General features: G+C 41.2%; 1 protein-coding gene across 2 annotated transcripts; it reads right to left on the bottom strand.

Moving 5' to 3' along the window:
* Positions 1 to 4024: 4024 nt before the first annotated feature.
* On the bottom strand, positions 4025 to 15490 carry LOC309708521 (ATP-sensitive inward rectifier potassium channel 12-like). 2 transcript variants are annotated; one of them, XM_082536637.1, is made up of 3 exons: positions 15235 to 15490; positions 6924 to 7102; positions 4025 to 6399 (listed from the first exon to the last, which is right to left on the bottom strand). In XM_082536637.1, exons 2-3 carry the CDS (start codon positions 7013 to 7015, stop codon positions 4800 to 4802), a joined length of 1692 nt encoding a protein of 563 aa, XP_082392763.1. In that variant the 5' UTR covers positions 7016 to 7102; positions 15235 to 15490; the 3' UTR covers positions 4025 to 4799. The 2 variants fall into 2 exon arrangements, with proteins under 2 accessions (XP_082392763.1, XP_082392764.1); XM_082536638.1 differs by lacking the exon at positions 15235 to 15490 and having other exon boundaries at positions 6917 to 7006.
* Positions 15491 to 19908: the final 4418 nt, after the last annotated feature.

The following is a 19908-nucleotide window of genomic DNA, read 5'->3' on the forward strand; positions in this document are numbered from 1 at the left end:
AATGAGTGGATGACTGGATATGTAAAGCGCTTTGGGGTCCTTAGGGACTAGTAAAGCGCTATATAAATACAGGCCATTTACAATATTGTCAACAAACATCATAGTCCACAAAGACCCCTGCCTGACCTCATTGGCCACTATCAAAAAGAAGGGGCTCAAAGCAGATTCCTGATGTAATCCCACCCTCACCTTCGCTTCTACTGCACACCTCACCGCTGTCTCACAGTCCACGTCCTACACCACCACACGTCTCTGCCACTCCTTTTGCTTCCTTATGCTAAGATCACATCTGCAGTGCGTTTTCTTGACGTGAAGCCATACCTTTGCTCACTGATGCTCGTCTCTCTCCTTAACCTAGCTTCTTGGTTAGGCTCATGAGGGCTATCCCTCTGTAGTTTCCACAGCCCCCACACCACCTTATCAGTGTATCAGTACACTTCTTCATTCTTTAGGCATCCTGTAGGCATCTGGGTGGCTGTAGCTCAGGTGGCAGAGCAGGTCAGCCACTAATGTGAAGGTCAGTGGTTCGATCCCAGGCTGCCTCCTGGCTGCATGCCAAATATCCTTGGGCAAGATACTAACCCCATGTTTGCCTACTGGTGGTGGTCAGAGGGCCCGGTGGCGCCAGTGTCCGGCAGCCTCGCCTCTGTCAGTGCGCCCCAGGGCAGCTGTGGCTACAATGTAGCTTGCTATCGCCAGTGTGTGAATGTGTGTGTGAATGGGTGAATGACTGAATGTAGTGTGAAGCGCTTTGGGGTCCTTAGGGACTAGAAAAGTGCTGTACAAATGCAGGCCATTTACCAGTTACCATCCTCTCACTCTCCAGGATTGTTTCAAACAATCTGCTCAAAAGGTCTGCTGCTCTCTCCCCTAGACATCTCCATACCTGCACAGGTACAGTGGGGCAAAAAAGTATTTAGTCAGCCACCGATTGTGCAAGTTCCCCCACCTAAAATGATGACAGAGGTCAGTAATTTGTACCAGAGGTACACTTCAACTGTGAGAGACAGAACGTGGAAAAATAAAATCCATGAATCCACATGGTAGGATTTGTAAAGAATTTATTCGTAAATCAGGGTGGAAAATAAGTATTTGGTCAATAACAAAAATACAACTCAATACTTTGTAACATAACCTTTGTTGGCAATAACAGAGGTCAAACGTTTACTATAGGTCTTTACCAGGTTTGCACACACAGTAGCTGGTATTTTGGCACATTCCTCCATGCAGATCTTCTCGAGAGCAGTGATGTTTTGGGGCTGTCGCCGAGCAACACGGACTTTCAACTCCCGCCACAGATTTTCTATGGGGTTGAGGTCTGGAGACTGGCTAGGCCACTCCAGGACTTTCAAATGCTTCTTACGGAGGCTCTCCTTTGTTGCCCGGGCGGTGTGTTTTGGATCATTGTCATGTTGGAAGACCCAGCCTCGTTTCATCTTCAAAGTTCTCACTGATGGAAGGAGGTTTTGGCTCAAAATCTCACGATACATGGCCCCATTCATCCTGTCCTTAACACGGATCAGTCGTCCTGTCCCCTTGGCAGAAAAACAGCCCCATAGCATGATGTTTCCACCCCCATGCTTCACAGTAGGTATGGTGTTCTTGGGATGCAACTCAGTATTCTTCTTCCTCCAAACACGACGAGTTGAGTTTATACCAAAAAGTTCTACTTTGGTTTCATCTGACCACATGACATTCTCCCAATCCTCTGCTGTATCATCCATGTGCTCTCTGGCAAACTTCAGACGGGCCTGGACATGCACTGGCTTCAGCAGCGGAACACGTCTGGCACTGCGGGATTTGATTCCCTGCCGTTGTAGTGTGTTACTGATGGTGAGCTTTGTTACTTTGGTCCCAGCTCTCTGCAGGTCATTCACCAGGTCCCCCCGTGTGGTTCTGGGATCTTTGCTCACCGTTCTCATGATCATTTTGACCCCACGGGATGAGATCTTGCGTGGAGCCCCAGATCGAGGGAGATTATCAGTGGTCTTGTATGTCTTCCATTTTCTGATGATTGCTCCCACAGTTGATTTTTTCACACCAAGCTGCTTGCCTATTGTAGATTCACTCTTCCCAGTCTGGTGCAGGTCTACAATACTTTTCCTGGTGTCCTTCGACAGCTCTTTGGTCTTGGCCATGGCGGAGTTTGGAGTCTGACTGTTTGAGGCTGTGGACAGGTGTCTTTTATACAGATGATGAGTTCAAACAGGTGCCATTCATACAGGTAACGAGTGGGGGACAGAAAAGCTTCTTACAGAAGACGTTACAGGTCTGTGAGAGCCAGAGATTTTCCTTGTTTGAGGTGACCAAATACTTATTTTCCACCCTAATTTACGAATAAATTCTTTACAAATCCTACCATGTGGATTCATGGATTTTTTTTTCACATTCTGTCTCTCACAGTTGAAGTGTACCTCTGGTGCAAATTACTGACCTCTGTCATCATTTTAGGTGGGGGAACTTGCACAATCGGTGGCTGACTAAATACTTTTTTGCCCCACTGTATGTGGACGCCAGGTCCTAGGAGGTTAATGTAAGTTTAGTTTATAGCAACAATGAAAGAGTGCAACAAATAACCCAGAGCCTTTGTTAGAGCCCTTTTCATAGACTGTATATAAAAGATGGACGCAGGCACTGCAAATCACCAGCTTATTAAGCCCCTATAAAGTTGTTTTGAGGGTTCAAATATAGAGACTGAACCTTTCTTCCTTTTTTTTGCACTAGGCTTTAAACATGCTTCAGTTTTTAGTAGTTTGAAGTGGTTTTAAAATTTTTTTTAGAAACTCCTCATTTGTATTCTCTCATAGAAAAGCACCTGTAACATCACTAGAGATGGATATTGATAAGATTTTAACGATTCCGATTCCATTTTCGATTCTGTTTAACGATTCGATTCCTTATCGATTCTCTTATCGATTCTTTTTTTAAAAAAAGGAGAACACTAAAGTCGATTAGCTTAGAACTGTGTTTTATATCTTCTCTTTGAACAAGATAGAAATTTAGGAGTAACATGGCCTTACAAACCCAACAGTGAGATCTTAAGAGATCCAGCCTTCGGCTCTTCAATGGGGTGTCACAGGGTCCCCAGGAAAAAAAATGTAAATGTAAAATAATAAAATAAATATTCTCCTGTAGCAATAACAAAGTTTAACATAAATTATTCTGTAGCAATTACACAAGAATATCCAGTAATGTCCCTGCCTACAATTAAACACATTCACTTACCAAAGTGAAATCGGGGGCATCTGCTGTGGCAAATGGGTGCAAGCCTTTGACCACAAACTTAGACACTGCTGGGTGACATTCGTCTATCCTGGCCTGAAAGGAGACGCTACCGGTAGACTGCAGCGAGAACTGCCAGCATCTGAGCCAGCCAGACTCTGTCTCTCTCATCATGGTTATCTAAATGCACAGTAATAGCAGGTTTTGTAATAAGGTAAATCGCGCTAACATAATATGCAATGCTAATTGATTAGTTACCTGCAGTATTAACGGGAGAGGACGTGGAAACGCTACCGCTGCTGCTGGGTTGAGCTTCGCTAGTCCGGAGCGGATCAAAAACACGACATTCGTTGAAAGCAATCGCGTGTTTTTTGAGCAAATGCTTTTGCATATTCGTAGTGTTTCCTCCCTTTGATGAAATCTCTACTTTGCAAGTATTGCACGTTGCCCTGTTGTCATCCTTTCTCATAAAGTGTAACCAAACTTTTGAGCGTTTGTGCCGCTCAGGCGCCGTGTTTCCTACTGGGTAAAAGACGCTACTCAACGTGATGACGTCATTCGGGGCGACTGGAATCGATAAGGGAATCGTTTTTAAAAGTGGCAAACGATTCCAAGGAATTGAAACAGTGGGAACCGGTTCTCAACAAGAACCGGTTTTCGATACCCATCCCTAAACATCACAACACATAATAAGGCTAAAAGTATGTCGTAATTGGACTGATCAAAGTGGTAAATGACACGAAAGCTGTAAAATTATTTGAAAATGTGAAATAATTTCGAGACTGACGAGAGGCAGTTCCAGTCATAACAGTACATACTGCTGTTTATTAGGTGGTTTTGTTCATAGAAAACATAACACAGTTGCAAAGTGTTTGTGTTTGTTGAAAAAAAGTAAGAGTAAAGTGCTCGTTCATCGTGTGCACAGGTTTGAATTGTATAGTGTGGTTCTGGATTTCATCTGTGCTTTGTTAGCGCTAAAGAATATACAGTGATGAACTTCGAAAGAAAAGAGAGAGAGAAGTGCTTACTTATCAGATGTGAAATGCAGCAGAATTCAGGCAAGAAGACAGAAGATGAAAATGCAGAAGTAATTTATTTTTACACAAAGAAAGCAAGTGTGTTAAAGTTTGAAGCATTTGCGTCATGCTTAATTTTTTTAAAATCCTGTAGCTATCTGCATATGATGTCAACTCATTATAAAGTTAAAATAAAACTATATCATATTTACAAAAACAAAAATGAATGGAAATCAATAACAGAAAGCTTAGTTGCGCCTAAAACACAGGTCACACAGAAACAGACAAGTAAGCAATTGAACGTTCAGGGTAACTCATGATTGAAGACAATTACCTCGTCACCGTGTTTAAAAGCAGGTGAGCTGTGCGGTTCGACAGATGTTGATGTTACACTGAAAGTGTGCATTATCTGAAACCATGTGAACTAAAAGTTGTGTGTATTTTCGCAAGACGTGTGTGCTTTATTGCGTTCACCGTCTTTTATTTTTTACAAGAGTTCAATACTTTGGTTGGGTGCACGCAAAGAGAGGAAATAAATGGAAGAGCAGTCATTACCAGTGATTAAACTCCTGACTCTCTGCTGATGTATAAAGGTAGAGCAGGCTGTAGCCTGTCAAGGCTGATCTGATTTTCTGTGTCCAGAACACATAACATCTCCACTCTCTGCTCTTCCACAAATGTCTCCTTGAAACCTAAATCGCCCAGCTGCTCCTTTGGATCTTTCTCATCCTCATCATCCCCACAGCACAAAGCTACCTCATTCTCGTAGCAGAAAGCACTGGGAGAGTGTGAGCCCAGTAGGCGATGACTCGCCCTCGGAGCAAACGGTGAGGGGGACTGAGAGCAGCTCGAGCTGGAGGATGAGGAGTGCCCCCTGTGACCCATCATCTGGTTCAGTTCCCTGGCACTGCAAATAGGTGTAGATGGCACTTCATAGGTCTTATGGAAGCGGGAATAGTCCACATGGTAGCGATCACCCTTCTCAAACACCACAGGCTCAAAGCGGTGACCCCAAAGGATCTCCTTAGCCAAGTAGGAGCTGCGAGCCTGAGTGGTCATAGCTGTCGCCTCCACCATGCCCTCCAGGATGACCACAATCTCAAAGTCCTCCTTCTGCAAGTCATTGCGGTTCAGGTTATACAGAGGACTGTTCTTGTTGATCTCGTGGACCACCACCAGCGGCGACACCAGAAACAGCCGATCCAGTCCGTCATCATAGCCGACATCGATGTCCGTTTGCTCCAAGGGGAGGTATTCGCCCTCTGTAGTCACATAGGGCTTTATGAGCTGAGCACGGACGTGGGCCTCTACAATGTGGCTTTTGCGCATGTTCCCCAGCCGCCACATGAGGCACAGCTTCCCGTCTCGCAGAGCGATGACAGCATGATGCGAGAACAGCAAGGTCTGCGCCCGCTTTTTGGGCCGCACCATCTTTGCCATGATGGTCCCTATCATGAAGGAGTCAATAATGCAGCCCACAATGGACTGCACCACAACGGTCACCACTGCAAACGGACACTCTTCGGTGACACACCGGAAACCGTATCCAATGGTGGTCTGGGTCTCTATGGAGAAGAGGAATGCCCCAATGAAACCCTGGATGTGGAGAATACATGGCTGCCACTCGGTTTTTCCTTCCTCTGCGCTACTTCGAGCATCTCCGTCCTTATCAGGGATGCGAATGTCAAAGTCTCCATGAGCGTATGCCACTCCCCAGAAGATCAGGCCAAACAGCAGCCAAGACAGAAGGAAGGTGGTGGTGAAGATGAGCAGGAGGTAGCGCCAGCGTATGTCCACACAAGTGGTGAAGATGTCAGCCAGGTATCGTCGTGGTTTATCCTCCATGTTGTTGAAAACCACGTTGCACTGGCCGTTTTTCTTCACAAAGCGACTGCGCACACGCCCGATGCCCAGATCCAGGCCCAGGCGGCATGAAGGTGAAGCTCGGCAGCTGTTGTGGACAATCGGATCATTTGTCACCCTCAGAGACAGAGCCCCTCTTCCGTCATCGCTTCCGGGACACTCTCCTCCTCCCCCTCCTCCTTCCTCACCTCGCATGCAGGTCCCGGATAGCGTTTGCTGGCTCAGAGGACTGTGTCCATTGTGGAGGCCCAGGCTGGAGATCTTCAGGGCATCTTCATCTGTGGAAACGATGCTGTATCTGGAAGAAAAATGAAGGAAAAAAAAGAAAAAAAAATGAGTCTAAATAAATTCTTAATTAGTAGTTTATGGAGCCTAAAATGAAAACTGCTGTTTTAGATTTTATCATCCACCTGTATCAACAGTATGAATGGTTGCATCAAGCTAACTTTGACTGATAATGACTGATTACATTTGTTCGAACAAATATGAATAAACCCACATGACACAGACAGGAATTAAAAAACTCTCTCATGTGTCCAGAAAACTAGTATAAAAGCAGATATAAATACAGGCTGTATCAACTTTAATCTATATTCTGCAGCCGTACTAATCCTTGCATCATTAAGCCTGTAATTCAATTTTTTAAAACTTGGAGTAAAGCTGTGCATCTGTTTCAATCTAACGCTTTGATTTTGTGGTTTACTTTTAATATATCTGTGTTTAAAAGGCTACTAATGAATGGACATACTTTGCCAAATTGAAAGGAAGAAATGTTCTAAAAGCTGCATCCACTGACATAGTTTCAGTCCCATTACCTCTTACCTGTTGACCCGCACCGCTCCCATGGCACCGGTGATCATCAGGCTGTATCTGCGGGGGCAGTAATGTAGGTTGGGGCGGGTAGTTCCAACCATTAACGTACTGTTGCTGAACAGGGAGGCAGTATGAGCTCAGGTGTGACTTGCGTTTGTTATCAGCACTGTGCTCTCTTGGTGCATTTTCTGTGAATGTAGAGGACAAAGAGGAGCCGTGCTGAAGTTTTTTAGAATATGAGAATACATCAAAATTTGAGCACAGATCACAGCATATAAAACGCAACAACTTATGGAGGGGAAACTGAACATAGCTCATTCCTGGGAATTCCTAGGAATATGATAGCCCCCGAGGGTCCAGGAATTAACCATCTTCAGTTTCCCCTCCATCATTTCCATCGTTATATATAGATATATAAAAGGCACTGATGTACAACACCTACACATCATACAACACATCAATAAATCCATAATTAATGATCCAATGATATTATTCACACGATTATGATTCCCACTGCCCCTTCCCATGTCATTCCATCACATTATAAAAAATTCTGTCAGCAGTAAAATGGACAGTCCTGTCTTCTTCAGTAACATTCATGAACATTATTGCCAGCTCTAATGCAGCTTATTCAGTTGTTTTACTGTAAACCTTCTGCACCATTCCTCTGGCAAATCTAGAGGATTGCTGCATTACATTTTAATGCACCAATTTAAATTCCTGAGAATTTCTTTAACACTGAACATTCGGATAATTTTCACCTGTCTGTTTATCACTCGCAGTCTACATTATCACTCACTGGACACTTTATTAGGTACACCTGCATAGTTGGTCATTAAACAATGAACCAATCTCCAGCATCTTCAGTTCACAGCCAAATCCATGCCACGAAGAATAAGGGCAGATCCGGAGTCAAGTGAATATACATTCATTCACCACACAAATATGTTCTGATGTGATAAAATAAAGATTGAAAAAGCAGCAACATAAAAAATAACAATTTCGCTAGTTTAGACTTTTTAATGGAGAATAACAACCTAAAGCAATCTCAAAGACACTGAAGATAGTACGACTGATTCTCACTGGACCGTGAATATTTGTAATAAAGTAATGACATCTCGTCAAATGGGGGCTAACACACAAACAGAAGACAAGAATCTCCCACAGCCCACCATCCATAGTTCCATAAAAAAGGTCAAAAATTCACAATCAAAAATCCCTCACAAACTTTGGCCTTTCCTAATGCATGGAGCAGACCAGACAGTTTTGTATAATGACAGCACATTGATTAGGTCCTTGCTAGTGATTAGCCTTAGGGACCTTCAGGCCAAACCAGGGGTGGAAAACCAGACAGGCTGTGGAAGGGACAAAGGTTTTAAGAGATGAATCAGTGGTAATCTACTGTTAGAGGAACAATTGATTCGCTGTTTTGGCCTGATGACAGGGTTATGTCAGCAAACCGGGAACCAGGATGAACAAAAACCACAGGGTTGCATAACCAGTAGAGGGCCAGTCACACGCAACACAACAGGCCGTTAGTGGTTTATGTTTTATTGTACATGAATCACTTTGGCTGATGTGAATTAGGCCTGCATTAATGAAAGAGCAGAAATGGATTGTCTTGGGAAAACTTTTGACAACTGTAGTTTAAAAGCCTCCGTTCGATATCGCCGTTACGTCAATAACAAGCACATGCCCCGCTACACATTTTAACACACATGAGCACACACACGCAAGCAGATTTTGATGGGATTGGATGTCGTGTAATGAACCCTTGTATGCAACGGTTCCACGCTCGTGTTACACCAAGGACAGATGTTATGAACTGGCTGCTCAGTGGCTGGATAAAGGATGATCTTCTATTGGATAATCCCAATAGGGCAGATGATTACATCATCTTAACTCTCACAGCTGGAGGAGGGAACCTTTACTTATGGAGTTCTTAAAGACGTCAGGCAGTATGCCATGCCACATGGGTCAGACCCGTGTGAGTGTCAACGAGTTCATTTGTTGGCTAAGGCGAGCACGACACAGTTCACAGACTGGTCTGTTTGGCCTGCATTTATAATGGGACAATTACTCTTTCTTGTTGCCCTGACTTATTGTAGATTTGTTATATTTTGACTAAATTTTGTTTAGAATTGTCAGCAGAAACATGTTGTTAATAACGCTATTATATTTGCTTCTTTAGGCTTTGCAGTTTTACATGACATGCTGTTTTGCTTCGCTTCTCAAGATAAAGTTTGTTTTGTTTTTGATGATTTACAGTTTTTCCAAATATCAATAATTTCATCTTAAATTGACTAGTATTGACATTCACACACACACACACACCCAATGCCATACTGACATGATAACTTCACACAAATGCTGTTGATTTGTTGTTCATCTCTCATTCCAACACATCACAGAGGTGCTCTGTTGGTTTGAGCGGGCCATTTAAGTAAAGGGAACTCATTGCCATTTTCAAGAAACCAGTTTGAGGTGATTTAAACTTTGCGACATGGTGCGTTATCCTGCTGGAAGCAGCCAACAGAATGACATGGTCAGCAAAAATACTTAGGTAAGCTTTGCCATTTAAACGATGCTAAGTTTGTACTAAGACGCCTAAAGTGTCCCAGATATTCCCCCCACACCATTACACCACTGATAGCAGCCTGAGCTACTGATGCAAGGCGAGACACAGCTATGTTGTTGACACCAAATTCTGACCTGCAATCTAAATTAAGACTCATTGGACGAGGCAACATTTTTCCAGACTTCTTCAGGTTTCATTTATTTTGTGTTCAGAGATGCTCTTCTGCATACCTTGATTTTAATGACTGTTATTTAACTTACTACCTTTCTTTCAGCTCAAAGCAGCCTGGCCATTCTCCTCTGACATCTGACATCAGCATAGCATTTTCAACCAGAGAACTGCCGCTCGCCAGATATTTTCTCTTTTTTGAAACCAATGCTGTTCTCTCTTTTGAACAGCAGCCACAACCATACCATGCTGAACCTCTGCAGGACAGCTAGATCGTGTCTGCATACCCAAATGCAAGGACTTGCTGCCATGTATTTGGATGATTAGACATTTGGATTGAACAGGGACATGTAGTTAAATTATCTGTGAGTGCATATACCCTTGTGCTTTTCACATTTAAGCGAGCACTCAGAATGCTTTTAACTCCACGCCACATTCATGAAGCACGTTATTCTATACGTTTAAGGATATTTCTTACTTTCATGCACACATTTACTCCGATGGATACATCAGGACTAATCTGGGGTTCAACATCTTGCCCAAGGACACCTTGAAAAACAAATTCACCCTTTCCACCTCCCTTATATTAGTGCTTCAGCCACATTCACAAAATCCATTTATTACTTCTGTTTTCTTGATTAAACTGAACTGCCTATCCTTAGTGGTTAAAGATTGTTTCTTTTTTATTACAATGGTGGAAATTAAAATTATAAGTTTATTATGCTTTATTTCGTTTGTTTTTAAGTTTTAGTCAATGTCAGAAATAAAGAAGATTTTAGGTTTTAAAGAGCGGACAACACTACTCAAAAATATAAATAAATAACTAAAAATCAATTTACAACAAGGTTTGAAGATATGAATGGGCATGGATATAATAAAACAAAAAAATGATAACTCTCAAACTATTAGCCCCCCAACAAAACTTTTTTTTTGTAGTTGTAGTTAAGCCTTTGAAGCCATGTTGGCTGATCTGTTCGCTCACAGTGTCCAAAATAAGGGAAATACCTTGCAGTATTTATAGTACAGCACAGCACAGCAGTATAGTGTTGTTGCCATGGTGATCATCATTTTGACAAAGCCATAGACACATCTTTCAGTGAACGCAGTTGAATACAGTTCAATGTATTTAATGATTATAGAAGTAGTGGTTTCACAAAACCAAGTTCACCTTCTAGGAGTGCAGGCGAAACTCCTGATGCTTCAGAAAATGCTGTCACTTTATTGGGCTGTTAGAAAAATATTCTGCTCTATGACAATAAAAACATAAAAGAACATTACAAGTTTCATAAAACAAGCTTTGTTCTTACTAAAACACGAACAAAACAGCTATGGAAGTAAACATCATGAAATACAGGCCCATTTTTGTTTCCACCAGTTACGAAATGAGTAAAAATAAAATAAGGTAGTTTGAACAACCCCTTTACTTTAAATACGAGCCTTTACCATCATGTAACACATGTTAAATTGCATCCATCAGCTACGAATATGAAACACTTCCTGTGTGGTGTCTCTTTAGGCTGCCTAAATGTGACACAAACTACTTAAAATTCCTTCCAGCTTTAGTCAAAATGCTGAACTGTGGTGCTAAAACCTAAACCACATGTACATAAAATATACAGCATGTACATGTGGATTCAAATAATCCTAGCAATTTGAAATTCACTGCAATTCTTCGCTGAATTAATGTCTCCTTAAGGTATGTCCACATATCACTTATCATGTATCGCTTTGAACCTGACCGTTTGTCACTAATGGACATTCAAGGCCCCTGTTGCCTAGGTAACCGTCTATTACACTGCTATATGTCATTCAGTGGTTTGCGTCCCCTCGAAGTTGAGAAAAGTTTACCACAGACCTGCTCACTACCTTTTCCTGTGTCCTCTAAGTAAAACAACGGACTGTAGCGCGATGTCACTTTTGGATATTTGTACTTTCTCTTCTATTTTCTTATTCCTCATCATTAGTCAGTTACTGTTTTTTATGCATGCTGGTTCCTTTTCCCCAGCTGACAGTAGTCCAGGGAGAGAGCTACAGTAATTGATGATCATAGTTAGTGTATTAGCTGTCGCCATAGGAACATCTCTCCTCTCAAAGGGACTGACTTGCTGTGCCCTGTGTGTTTGTGTGTGATGATGATTTATCCTGTGAGACAGGACGAGATAAACTGACAGAGAGGAGAGAGCCATCCACAGAATCGCACCGAAACTCAACAGGGATACAGCACAGTGCATGACAAAGCTCTACAAGATTAATATTATTATTAAATACTGTGTCAAAGACTCTGAGAGGGATGCTCATGCATGACGTAGCTCTTATTCAACTACGTCAGCCAAGCCAAACTTTCATATTCCAACATAATAATCCCATGCAGAGGAGAGGATGGAGGAAGCCCTCTTCAAATAACAGATTACTACTTCCCTTAATCCCTCGATTCAAACAACAATACGAAAGGTGGATGGCAGTAGCTTTATGACCTGGCTTAAGCCCTTTTGTGTAATCTGATCATGTAATCTGACATCTGAGAAGAGGGGAATGAGAAAAAAGAAACACACAGATAAAGAAATAGGGAAAGAAACAAAGAAATAAAGGTTTACAGGTGCAAGGTCACTTGAGGTGGCCAAAGAGTGGGAAAAAATACAGATTAAGATGAAGAGATTATAACATCAGAGGATGTTACTATAAAGTGTAATGCCATTTGCATAAAATTAGAAGATTTACACACACACACACACACACACACACACACACACACACACACACACACACACACACACACACACACACACACACACACACACGTGTATTCTGCACCCTGTTTTTGTATTTCTTCCTTCTGCCTGTGTAAAGGCTTTTTAATAAAGAAATGTGCGAGAGAACTGGCACGCTTTTGGGTGTGACTTTTTTTTTTTGTTGTCCTCTATTTTTCTGTATTTCTGTACAAGATGTTCTTAAGTGAGAAGGACCTACATATCCCTGAGGACAGCACTGGCTCTACACTCTGTCCAAGTTAAAAAAAATAGGATCTTGATCACTCAGCAGACCTGACCCCACACACACACACACACACACACACACACACACACACACACACACACGAAATAAGCAGTGACTAGTTGAAACTGTTGAAAAGGTTTAGTCTTAACAAAAGAATTATAGTCTTCTACATATACAAGCCAGTGGTTAAAGTAAGTGCTGGTAACAGCTGCTGGACTAGCATACTGCTGGTATTACATTGCCCAGCACCACTGTATGACCAAATACTGCACTTTCTACTTCACACAATTTATTGTAAAGATAATAAAAAATAATCAACAGCTCCAACACTAAAGTGATCAACAGCAATGAATCATTAATTATGATCCAATAAGAATATATATGTGATTTTGAAATGTGTAACATAACGAGTATGTTTGCTTTATTTAATTAAAATATTTTTGTTTGTATAACTTTTTGTGCACTATTAAGCGATTGAAGTACACTGCAGAAAGTTCCATAAAAATTCTGTATTATGAACCATCTTAAAGAGAAGGAATTTTCTGAATACAATTTTTCTGAATGTTTTTTTGTATTTTTAACCAGACCTTGAATTTGATTATTTACAGAGATGCAACCTTAATAAATAGATCATGTGCCATCAGAAGATTATTAGGGTATTCTCCTTTTTCTTACTTTTGTTTTTGTTTTTAAACATATAGGAATATAACTTTTACTTAAATAAAAATGTACATACTTTTTTTTTTTACACTTTTAAAACAATTGCTGTGTCCAACACATACAAAAATAAAAACATCAACAGGACATGCAACATCAAACATCAACAGGCTGTGCATGAAGCAGAGAATCTTGCCCAGTTTTTCTACACTGACTTTTAAATCTCATTAAGTATTTGGATTTCCTGTGCTGCACCCCTGCCCCTGTTCCTCGTGGACCCGTGTGTCACCCCAATTGCAAAACCCTGGAAATGTCCCTGCGCTTACCAGACTCATGGCTTCATGGACCTCACAATAATGAACACAGGCAAATCAGCTCAAGTAAATGGAAAAAAAAGGGAAGAATGGTTTCCTTTCTAAGGATGCAGCTGCTGTGATAGTTGGTGGATGGTTGTTCAGTGTCGTGATTTTCACTGTTCAATTTGGAGAATGAACAATGAACAGTCTGTCTGTAAATTTTAATTACACACAGTGGTGGAATCTAATCTTTATTTTTAAACTTCTGTTCTTTTCAGTTTCTGCTTCAATTTTGTACATTTCAGAAAAAATATTACTCTTCTCACTTCACTTTTACTTCCCTTTAGAGTGCATTAGATAAACATACTGGTTTATATGACCTCACACCTGTATTTTTGCTCTGTAATAGAGATGTGGATGAAGCCAAACTCTAGTCATTAATCTTGAGACCTTTGACTTGACAGGAAAACAAAAACTGGCAACTGGACTTTGATTTTATTACCACCGACTTCTGACTTCACTTGAACATTTGCCTTTGATTGTGGGGCGATCGTGGCTCAAGAGTTGGGAGTTCGCCTTGTAATCGGAAGGTTGCCGGTTCGAGCCCCAGCCCCAGCTTGGACAGTCTCGGTCGTTGTGTCCTTGGGCAAGACACTTCACCCGTTGCCTACTGGTGGTGGTCAGAGGGCCCGGTGGCGCCAGTGTCCGGCAGCCTCGCCTCTGTCAGTGCGCCCCAGGGTGGCTGTGGCTACAATGTAGCTTGCCATCACCAGTGTGTGAATGTGTGTGTGAATGGGTGGATGACTGGATATGTAAAGCGCTTTGGGGTCCTTAGGGACTAGTAAAGCGCTATATAAAATACAGGCCATTTACCATTTACCATTTGATTGACTTGATATCCTGCTGATAATGAACAGGGACTGAAACTCAAGGGAATGAATTTTGCTGGTATTTGAGTGACAACTGAACTATGGCATCAGCACTTTCAATATTAAAAACATTAAAACATTTAAAACATATAAGATTAAGTTTCCATCTCTGCTCCATCCATCCCTGCAGGAGAAGGTCTAACAAGCCGATCAATGGTTCACACAGTGCACACAAAAGTTATGACGGGGCAGTTTTCAAACAAAGCTGCAGCTATGACGTGTGTCCGTTTCATTGAGGCCACAGGAGCTGTCCAGTGCTGAAAATCAATCCAAAGCCTGCAGGAATAATTGACAGCTGGGAGGTGGAGGAGGAGGAGGGTGGTGAGAGCGGAATACTATCCTAACCTTGAAAATGATGTAGTCCTTTGAAATCTTTTCCTCTATCTGTTTGCCCTGCCCACATTTATTACAGTTGACTTATTCAGTAGCGTCAGGGTTTCGTTTAAGTATTGATTACATTTTCTCGGTAGTTAATTAGTTAGTTAGAACAGGGAAAAAAGAAGTGCAGCAGAGCCTACGAAGGTGGCAGCTCCTTATAATGCACTTTTAAAGAGATCTAGACTTGGGTGAGGAAAGGAAATACGCTGGGCTAAAAGCTTACATGTCATTGTTCCATCATTATAAACTTAAAACACTTCTTATGACTAAGACCTTCCCTGTGGGGGAACAAACATAAAGATGGAGCTTTAAACACTCACCTTTGTGTTATTGCAGACTGAATTAGTAGTTTCATCCTCCAAAAAAAAAAAGAAACTTGAGTGGATTTACAGTCTCTGCCGCTCTCCCCTCTTTTTCTTCCTTGCTTCCCTTTAATAGAGAAACACCTATGTCATGAATACGCTCCAAGAGTTGTCTTGCACAAACTTGCACATGCCTCCATCCTGAGCTTGGGCTTGTTGCTCCATAGTAGCTGATGAGAGCTGCTCCAGCCTGGTGGTTGTGCATCTGCCCTGATCCCTGCTAGCGTGAGTGTGTGGGAGAGAGGGAGGGAGGGAGAGCGAGAGAGAGAGAGAGAGAGAGAGAGCTCTGATTATGATCCTATTTATATGTGCTATTGTTTTCCCCAGAGAGTGGAGATGTGGACTGTATAATTTAGACTTTAGCCCACTCAGGCAGATACTGAGACTCGCATCCAAAAAAAAAAAGAAAAAAAGAAAACAAAAGATAAACACCAGTGAAGACTTTTGTAATCCTGACAAAATCCTGTAGAAATAGAAGAAGTGTCTGTGAAGCATTTTAGTGTGTGTTTATATGGAATAAGGACACAACATGACTTTTCTTGTGTAATATCAAAGCTATTCCTTAAATGCTTCAGTGGAAATTATCCCCACTTTAGATGCATGTTTGGAACATCTACAGTTTCATCTTCTTACTGGGAAAACTGCTAAATTTATTCTGTATGATTACACCGATTTGCCTATTTATTAGGAACACATATCTATGGCTAATACATACGATAACACATACAATCAGTCCTGCTCAGGTTCTGTTTTGACCTGAGTGAAAACAAAAGAAAATAAAATCACAAATTTTATGTGTAATATTGATTCTAATTACAAAAACCTTGTCAGAGATTATTTTGAATTAGGATATTAAGAAGCTCTGGTGTTGCCAGGACACTTTGTCTGCTTGATTGAAAGTATTATTATGCTCAATATGTCTTTCTGGTATGATAACCTGACTGAAAAAAAAGGAAGAGACCGGACAGGATTGTCAGAAGTGCAGAAATATTTATAGGTTCACAGCAAACCTTGATCTGTAATCATCTGTAGCATTGTGCCATTTTCAGGGAAGCCCATTGTTGCTAATCAAGGACACGTCTTTATTCTGATTTTGAATTAATACTCTAGAGGATGGCATTATAGGGTTAATAGCAGAACTGTCATATTACTCTGCATCACATATAACAAAGTGGTGTACATGCAAAGAGGAGACCACGGTATTCTTCAGTTACACTGGTGTGGGTCTCAGTCATCGATCTGGCTATTGAAAAGACAACAAACAAAAAAGACTTGCAGCTTTACTTTGACATATGACATCTGGCTTAGCTGACTTCATGTTAATCAGGTTTCATATTAAAAAGAAAATCCTGCTATGGTTGATGGTAATGTTATGAGTTTTACTGAAATGTATTCATAAATCAGTTTGAGTCTGAAATTTCAATAAAAAGAATCAGAGATTACTAAATTTAATGCAGCTTATGTTGAGGAAAGATAAAGGTGTACTATTTTACTGGATGTGTGAAAATTTTCCTTTTTTTAATGCAGCCATTAGGATTCTCAGCTGCTAGAGCAAGAATAAGAATGCAGGGTACACAGTGGATAGCGCACCTATCACTGGAGGGGGACCAAAGTCTCTGCACAAAACTTTTTGGCCATTAAATCTCTGTGCGTGGACTCTCCATGCTCGCCTCTGCAGATAGCCTCTGTGTCCAGGTTTTGGTTGTGCAGAGTTCTCGTGCTCTTCAAATCAGTGTTGTCACTTCACGCCAGCTTACAGTCAGCAATCGATGCCTCATATTAACACATGTGGATATAAAAAGTCTTCAGTAGTCAACAAAAATATACATAGCAACATGCTGGACGCTCAGCTATTTACAGGCATAGCACACCGACACACAGGATCTGACTGGTTTTGAATCATTTAAAGCTTCTTTAAAGGTAGACAACAAGAGGATACTGTAAATGGCACATGCTTTACAACCAAGTTGACACACAAAACGGATCTCTTCCATTTTTTTTGCAGGATACAAATGGCTTGCACTGTCAACCCTGATGACTGAACAACCAGTCTTTTGACAAGAAGAGTGGTGGAAGAGGGTAATCACTACAAACCTTCCACCGGTTCAGTTCTTGCTCCTCTAAGAACCCACCATAAATTATGTGAGACTAAATAAAATGGAACTTTTGTTGCTGCTCCCAACTCATTTGTATTTTTCATTTGATTAAGTGTTATTCAAGTGAGATTAACATCTGGTTTAACAGGTTACATAACAATGTTTGTGTCAACATCCTGGAAACTTCAACTGAAAATTTGGAAATAAAAATCTAAAGCCTCTAAGTTGCAGATAAATTAAACTCGACACTTAAAAGAAAATTGAGCTGCAGCTATTATGACCACATGATTTTTTTTTAATTTCTCACCAAATTTAAGACAAATCACATTTTGTCCATTCACGCACTTTCACATGCGCGTTTGCATTTGTGTGTGTGGGTGGGGGGGTGGGGGGTATGCTGAATAAACAGAGCACCTGTCTGCCAAAATAATCTCTCCTTCTTTGGTTTCTTATAAGCGTCCATCCCAGAAATAGACAGAACAGGCTGCTACAGTGGCCAAAACCATGTTGTGCTTGTTCTGCACAGATTGAACTATCAATCTGTGTAAATAAATAAAGCATTAATAATAAATCAAAACAAGCAGTGCTTATTGTGCGTTGTCATTCATTTCCAAACGAGTGTGCAAGGCCAGCTTTATGGCCTTTTATTTCAGACCTCTTTGAAGTGTTATTGCCAATTAGACACAATTCTTTAGTTTCCATGGAAACCTTATTTTTCCCTTCTTTCTTTTGCACATAAATACACAAACGCGCTCGCCAAATGGTTTATTTTTAAAAACTCCTTACTTTCTAGTCATGAGACAGCAGGTGGGCGTTACATCGCATGAGGAGGTGTTGGGTTGCAGTAAAATAGGACTAAGTAGTGTAGGCACAGAGGTCAGAGGTCAGGGAATCAAGTAAGTGAGTACACAGAGGGACAAAGTGGGCCGACAATAACTCGAAGGAACAGCGTGTGCTGCCTCTAAGAGGTCTGAATGAAACTAAACTTGTTATTACTGTTTTGCCCATTAAAGGCAGGAGTGTGATGATTCACAAAGTTTCACAATCAAAAACAAGGTGGCATTTACACTTGAATGTGGGTTACACATGAAAGCAGTAGAATAATAATCACGTGACAGATCTTTATTGTACACTGTAAAAATTTGTCTGTTAAATTTGCACTGAGAATGGCCAGAATTAATCTAGGAGGCTATACTATACTTAAGTACTCATAAAGCAGTTATTTAATGTATTGCAATTTGTATGATTTTGATTACATTCTGTGTTATGTTTCTGAGTTTCTTCTCTTCTTGCACTAAGGTGTGTTGCATTTCTCCTACCCACTTTAGATGATACTGTTAAGGGAATGTTACTCTACTTACCCATTCAGCCATGAATACACCTGACTAACATTCAAGTGACTGAGTCGGGTCATTTATGGGGTATATTTATTTTCCCCTTTTGTCATTTTTTATTGTCATTGGGGCGATCGTGGTTCAGGGGGTTGGGAAGCTCATCTTGTAACCGGAAGGTTGCCGGTTCGATCCCCAGCTCTGTCTGGCTTGGTCATTGTGTTCCTGGGCAAGATACTTCACCTACTTGTTGGCCAGAGGGGCCGATGGCGCGATATGGCAGCGTCCCAGCTGTCAGTAGCTGTGGCCACAAATTTAGCTTCCCTCCACAAGTGTGTGGATGTGAGAGTGAATGAATAGTGGAATTGTAAAGTGCTTTGAGAGTCTTGAAAAGCACTATATAAATGCAATCCATTATTATAAAACGTTTCTTCCTAAATGTTCTCCTCCTAAATTTATTTATAGATTTTTTTTAAAACTTTTGTATTAAGAAAATCCACTCAAAGTAATATATATACGTATATATAGCTTGGTAGCTTTTGCAACCACAGCCCTAGCCCCTAGGTGGCCCTTACAAAGATGCAGGTTACAGTCACTTTATGCTGACTTTACTTTTCAAACCAAGGGACTACTTTACTTTTTTCTGTTTTGGTTTTGCAGACACATGACCACTAGCCACACAACATTTACTAGTCCACAGTTTTTGGCTATGTGACAATCATTGTGACAACATTAAGTCACACACAGTGACCATCTGGCAACCATATGCTGCTGGGGAGAAAGTGTTTATGCCTAGTCAGCCATTAAAAACCTTCCTGTGATTGTTTTCTTCACTATCGCTACGGTCATAGTTTTTTTTTTTTTGTTTGTTTTTTTTTAAGTGACAGACTTGTGTATCAGGGGCGATTCTAGGATCAGAGCTTTGGGGGTGCTGAGCACCCAGAGAGCTGCCCAGCCAGGCAAGATAAACTTTACTCGTCACGATGAGACTTCTTCCCTGGCTCTGTCAGTCCCTGCATCCTTAAATGTCTCCAGTTGTCCCGAGTTCCCTCTGACTGTCTCCTTGGTGCATTTAAACCCCTGTTCCTCCCTGTCCTCATCGTCTTTTGTCTTCATCTCCGTTATCAGTCATCATAATTTTACCATCTCTGTGCAAGTCTGCAAATTTCTTTATTAAATCATAGGATTCTTAAATTCATCAAGTC

Source organism: Aulonocara stuartgranti, assembly GCF_965226115.1.
Source record: "Aulonocara stuartgranti genome assembly, chromosome: 6".
NCBI classification, from domain to species: domain Eukaryota; kingdom Metazoa; phylum Chordata; class Actinopteri; order Cichliformes; family Cichlidae; genus Aulonocara; species Aulonocara stuartgranti.

Coding starts and splice junctions, on each gene's coding strand:
- LOC309708521 (XM_082536637.1), bottom strand. CDS start 7,015: ATGGTTGGAACTACCCGCCCCAACCTACATTACTGCCCCCGCAGATAC. Junction 6,400..6,923: donor GGAGCGGTGCGGGTCAACAG/GTAAGAGGTAAT, acceptor TTTTTCTTCCAG/ATACAGCATCGTTTCCACAG.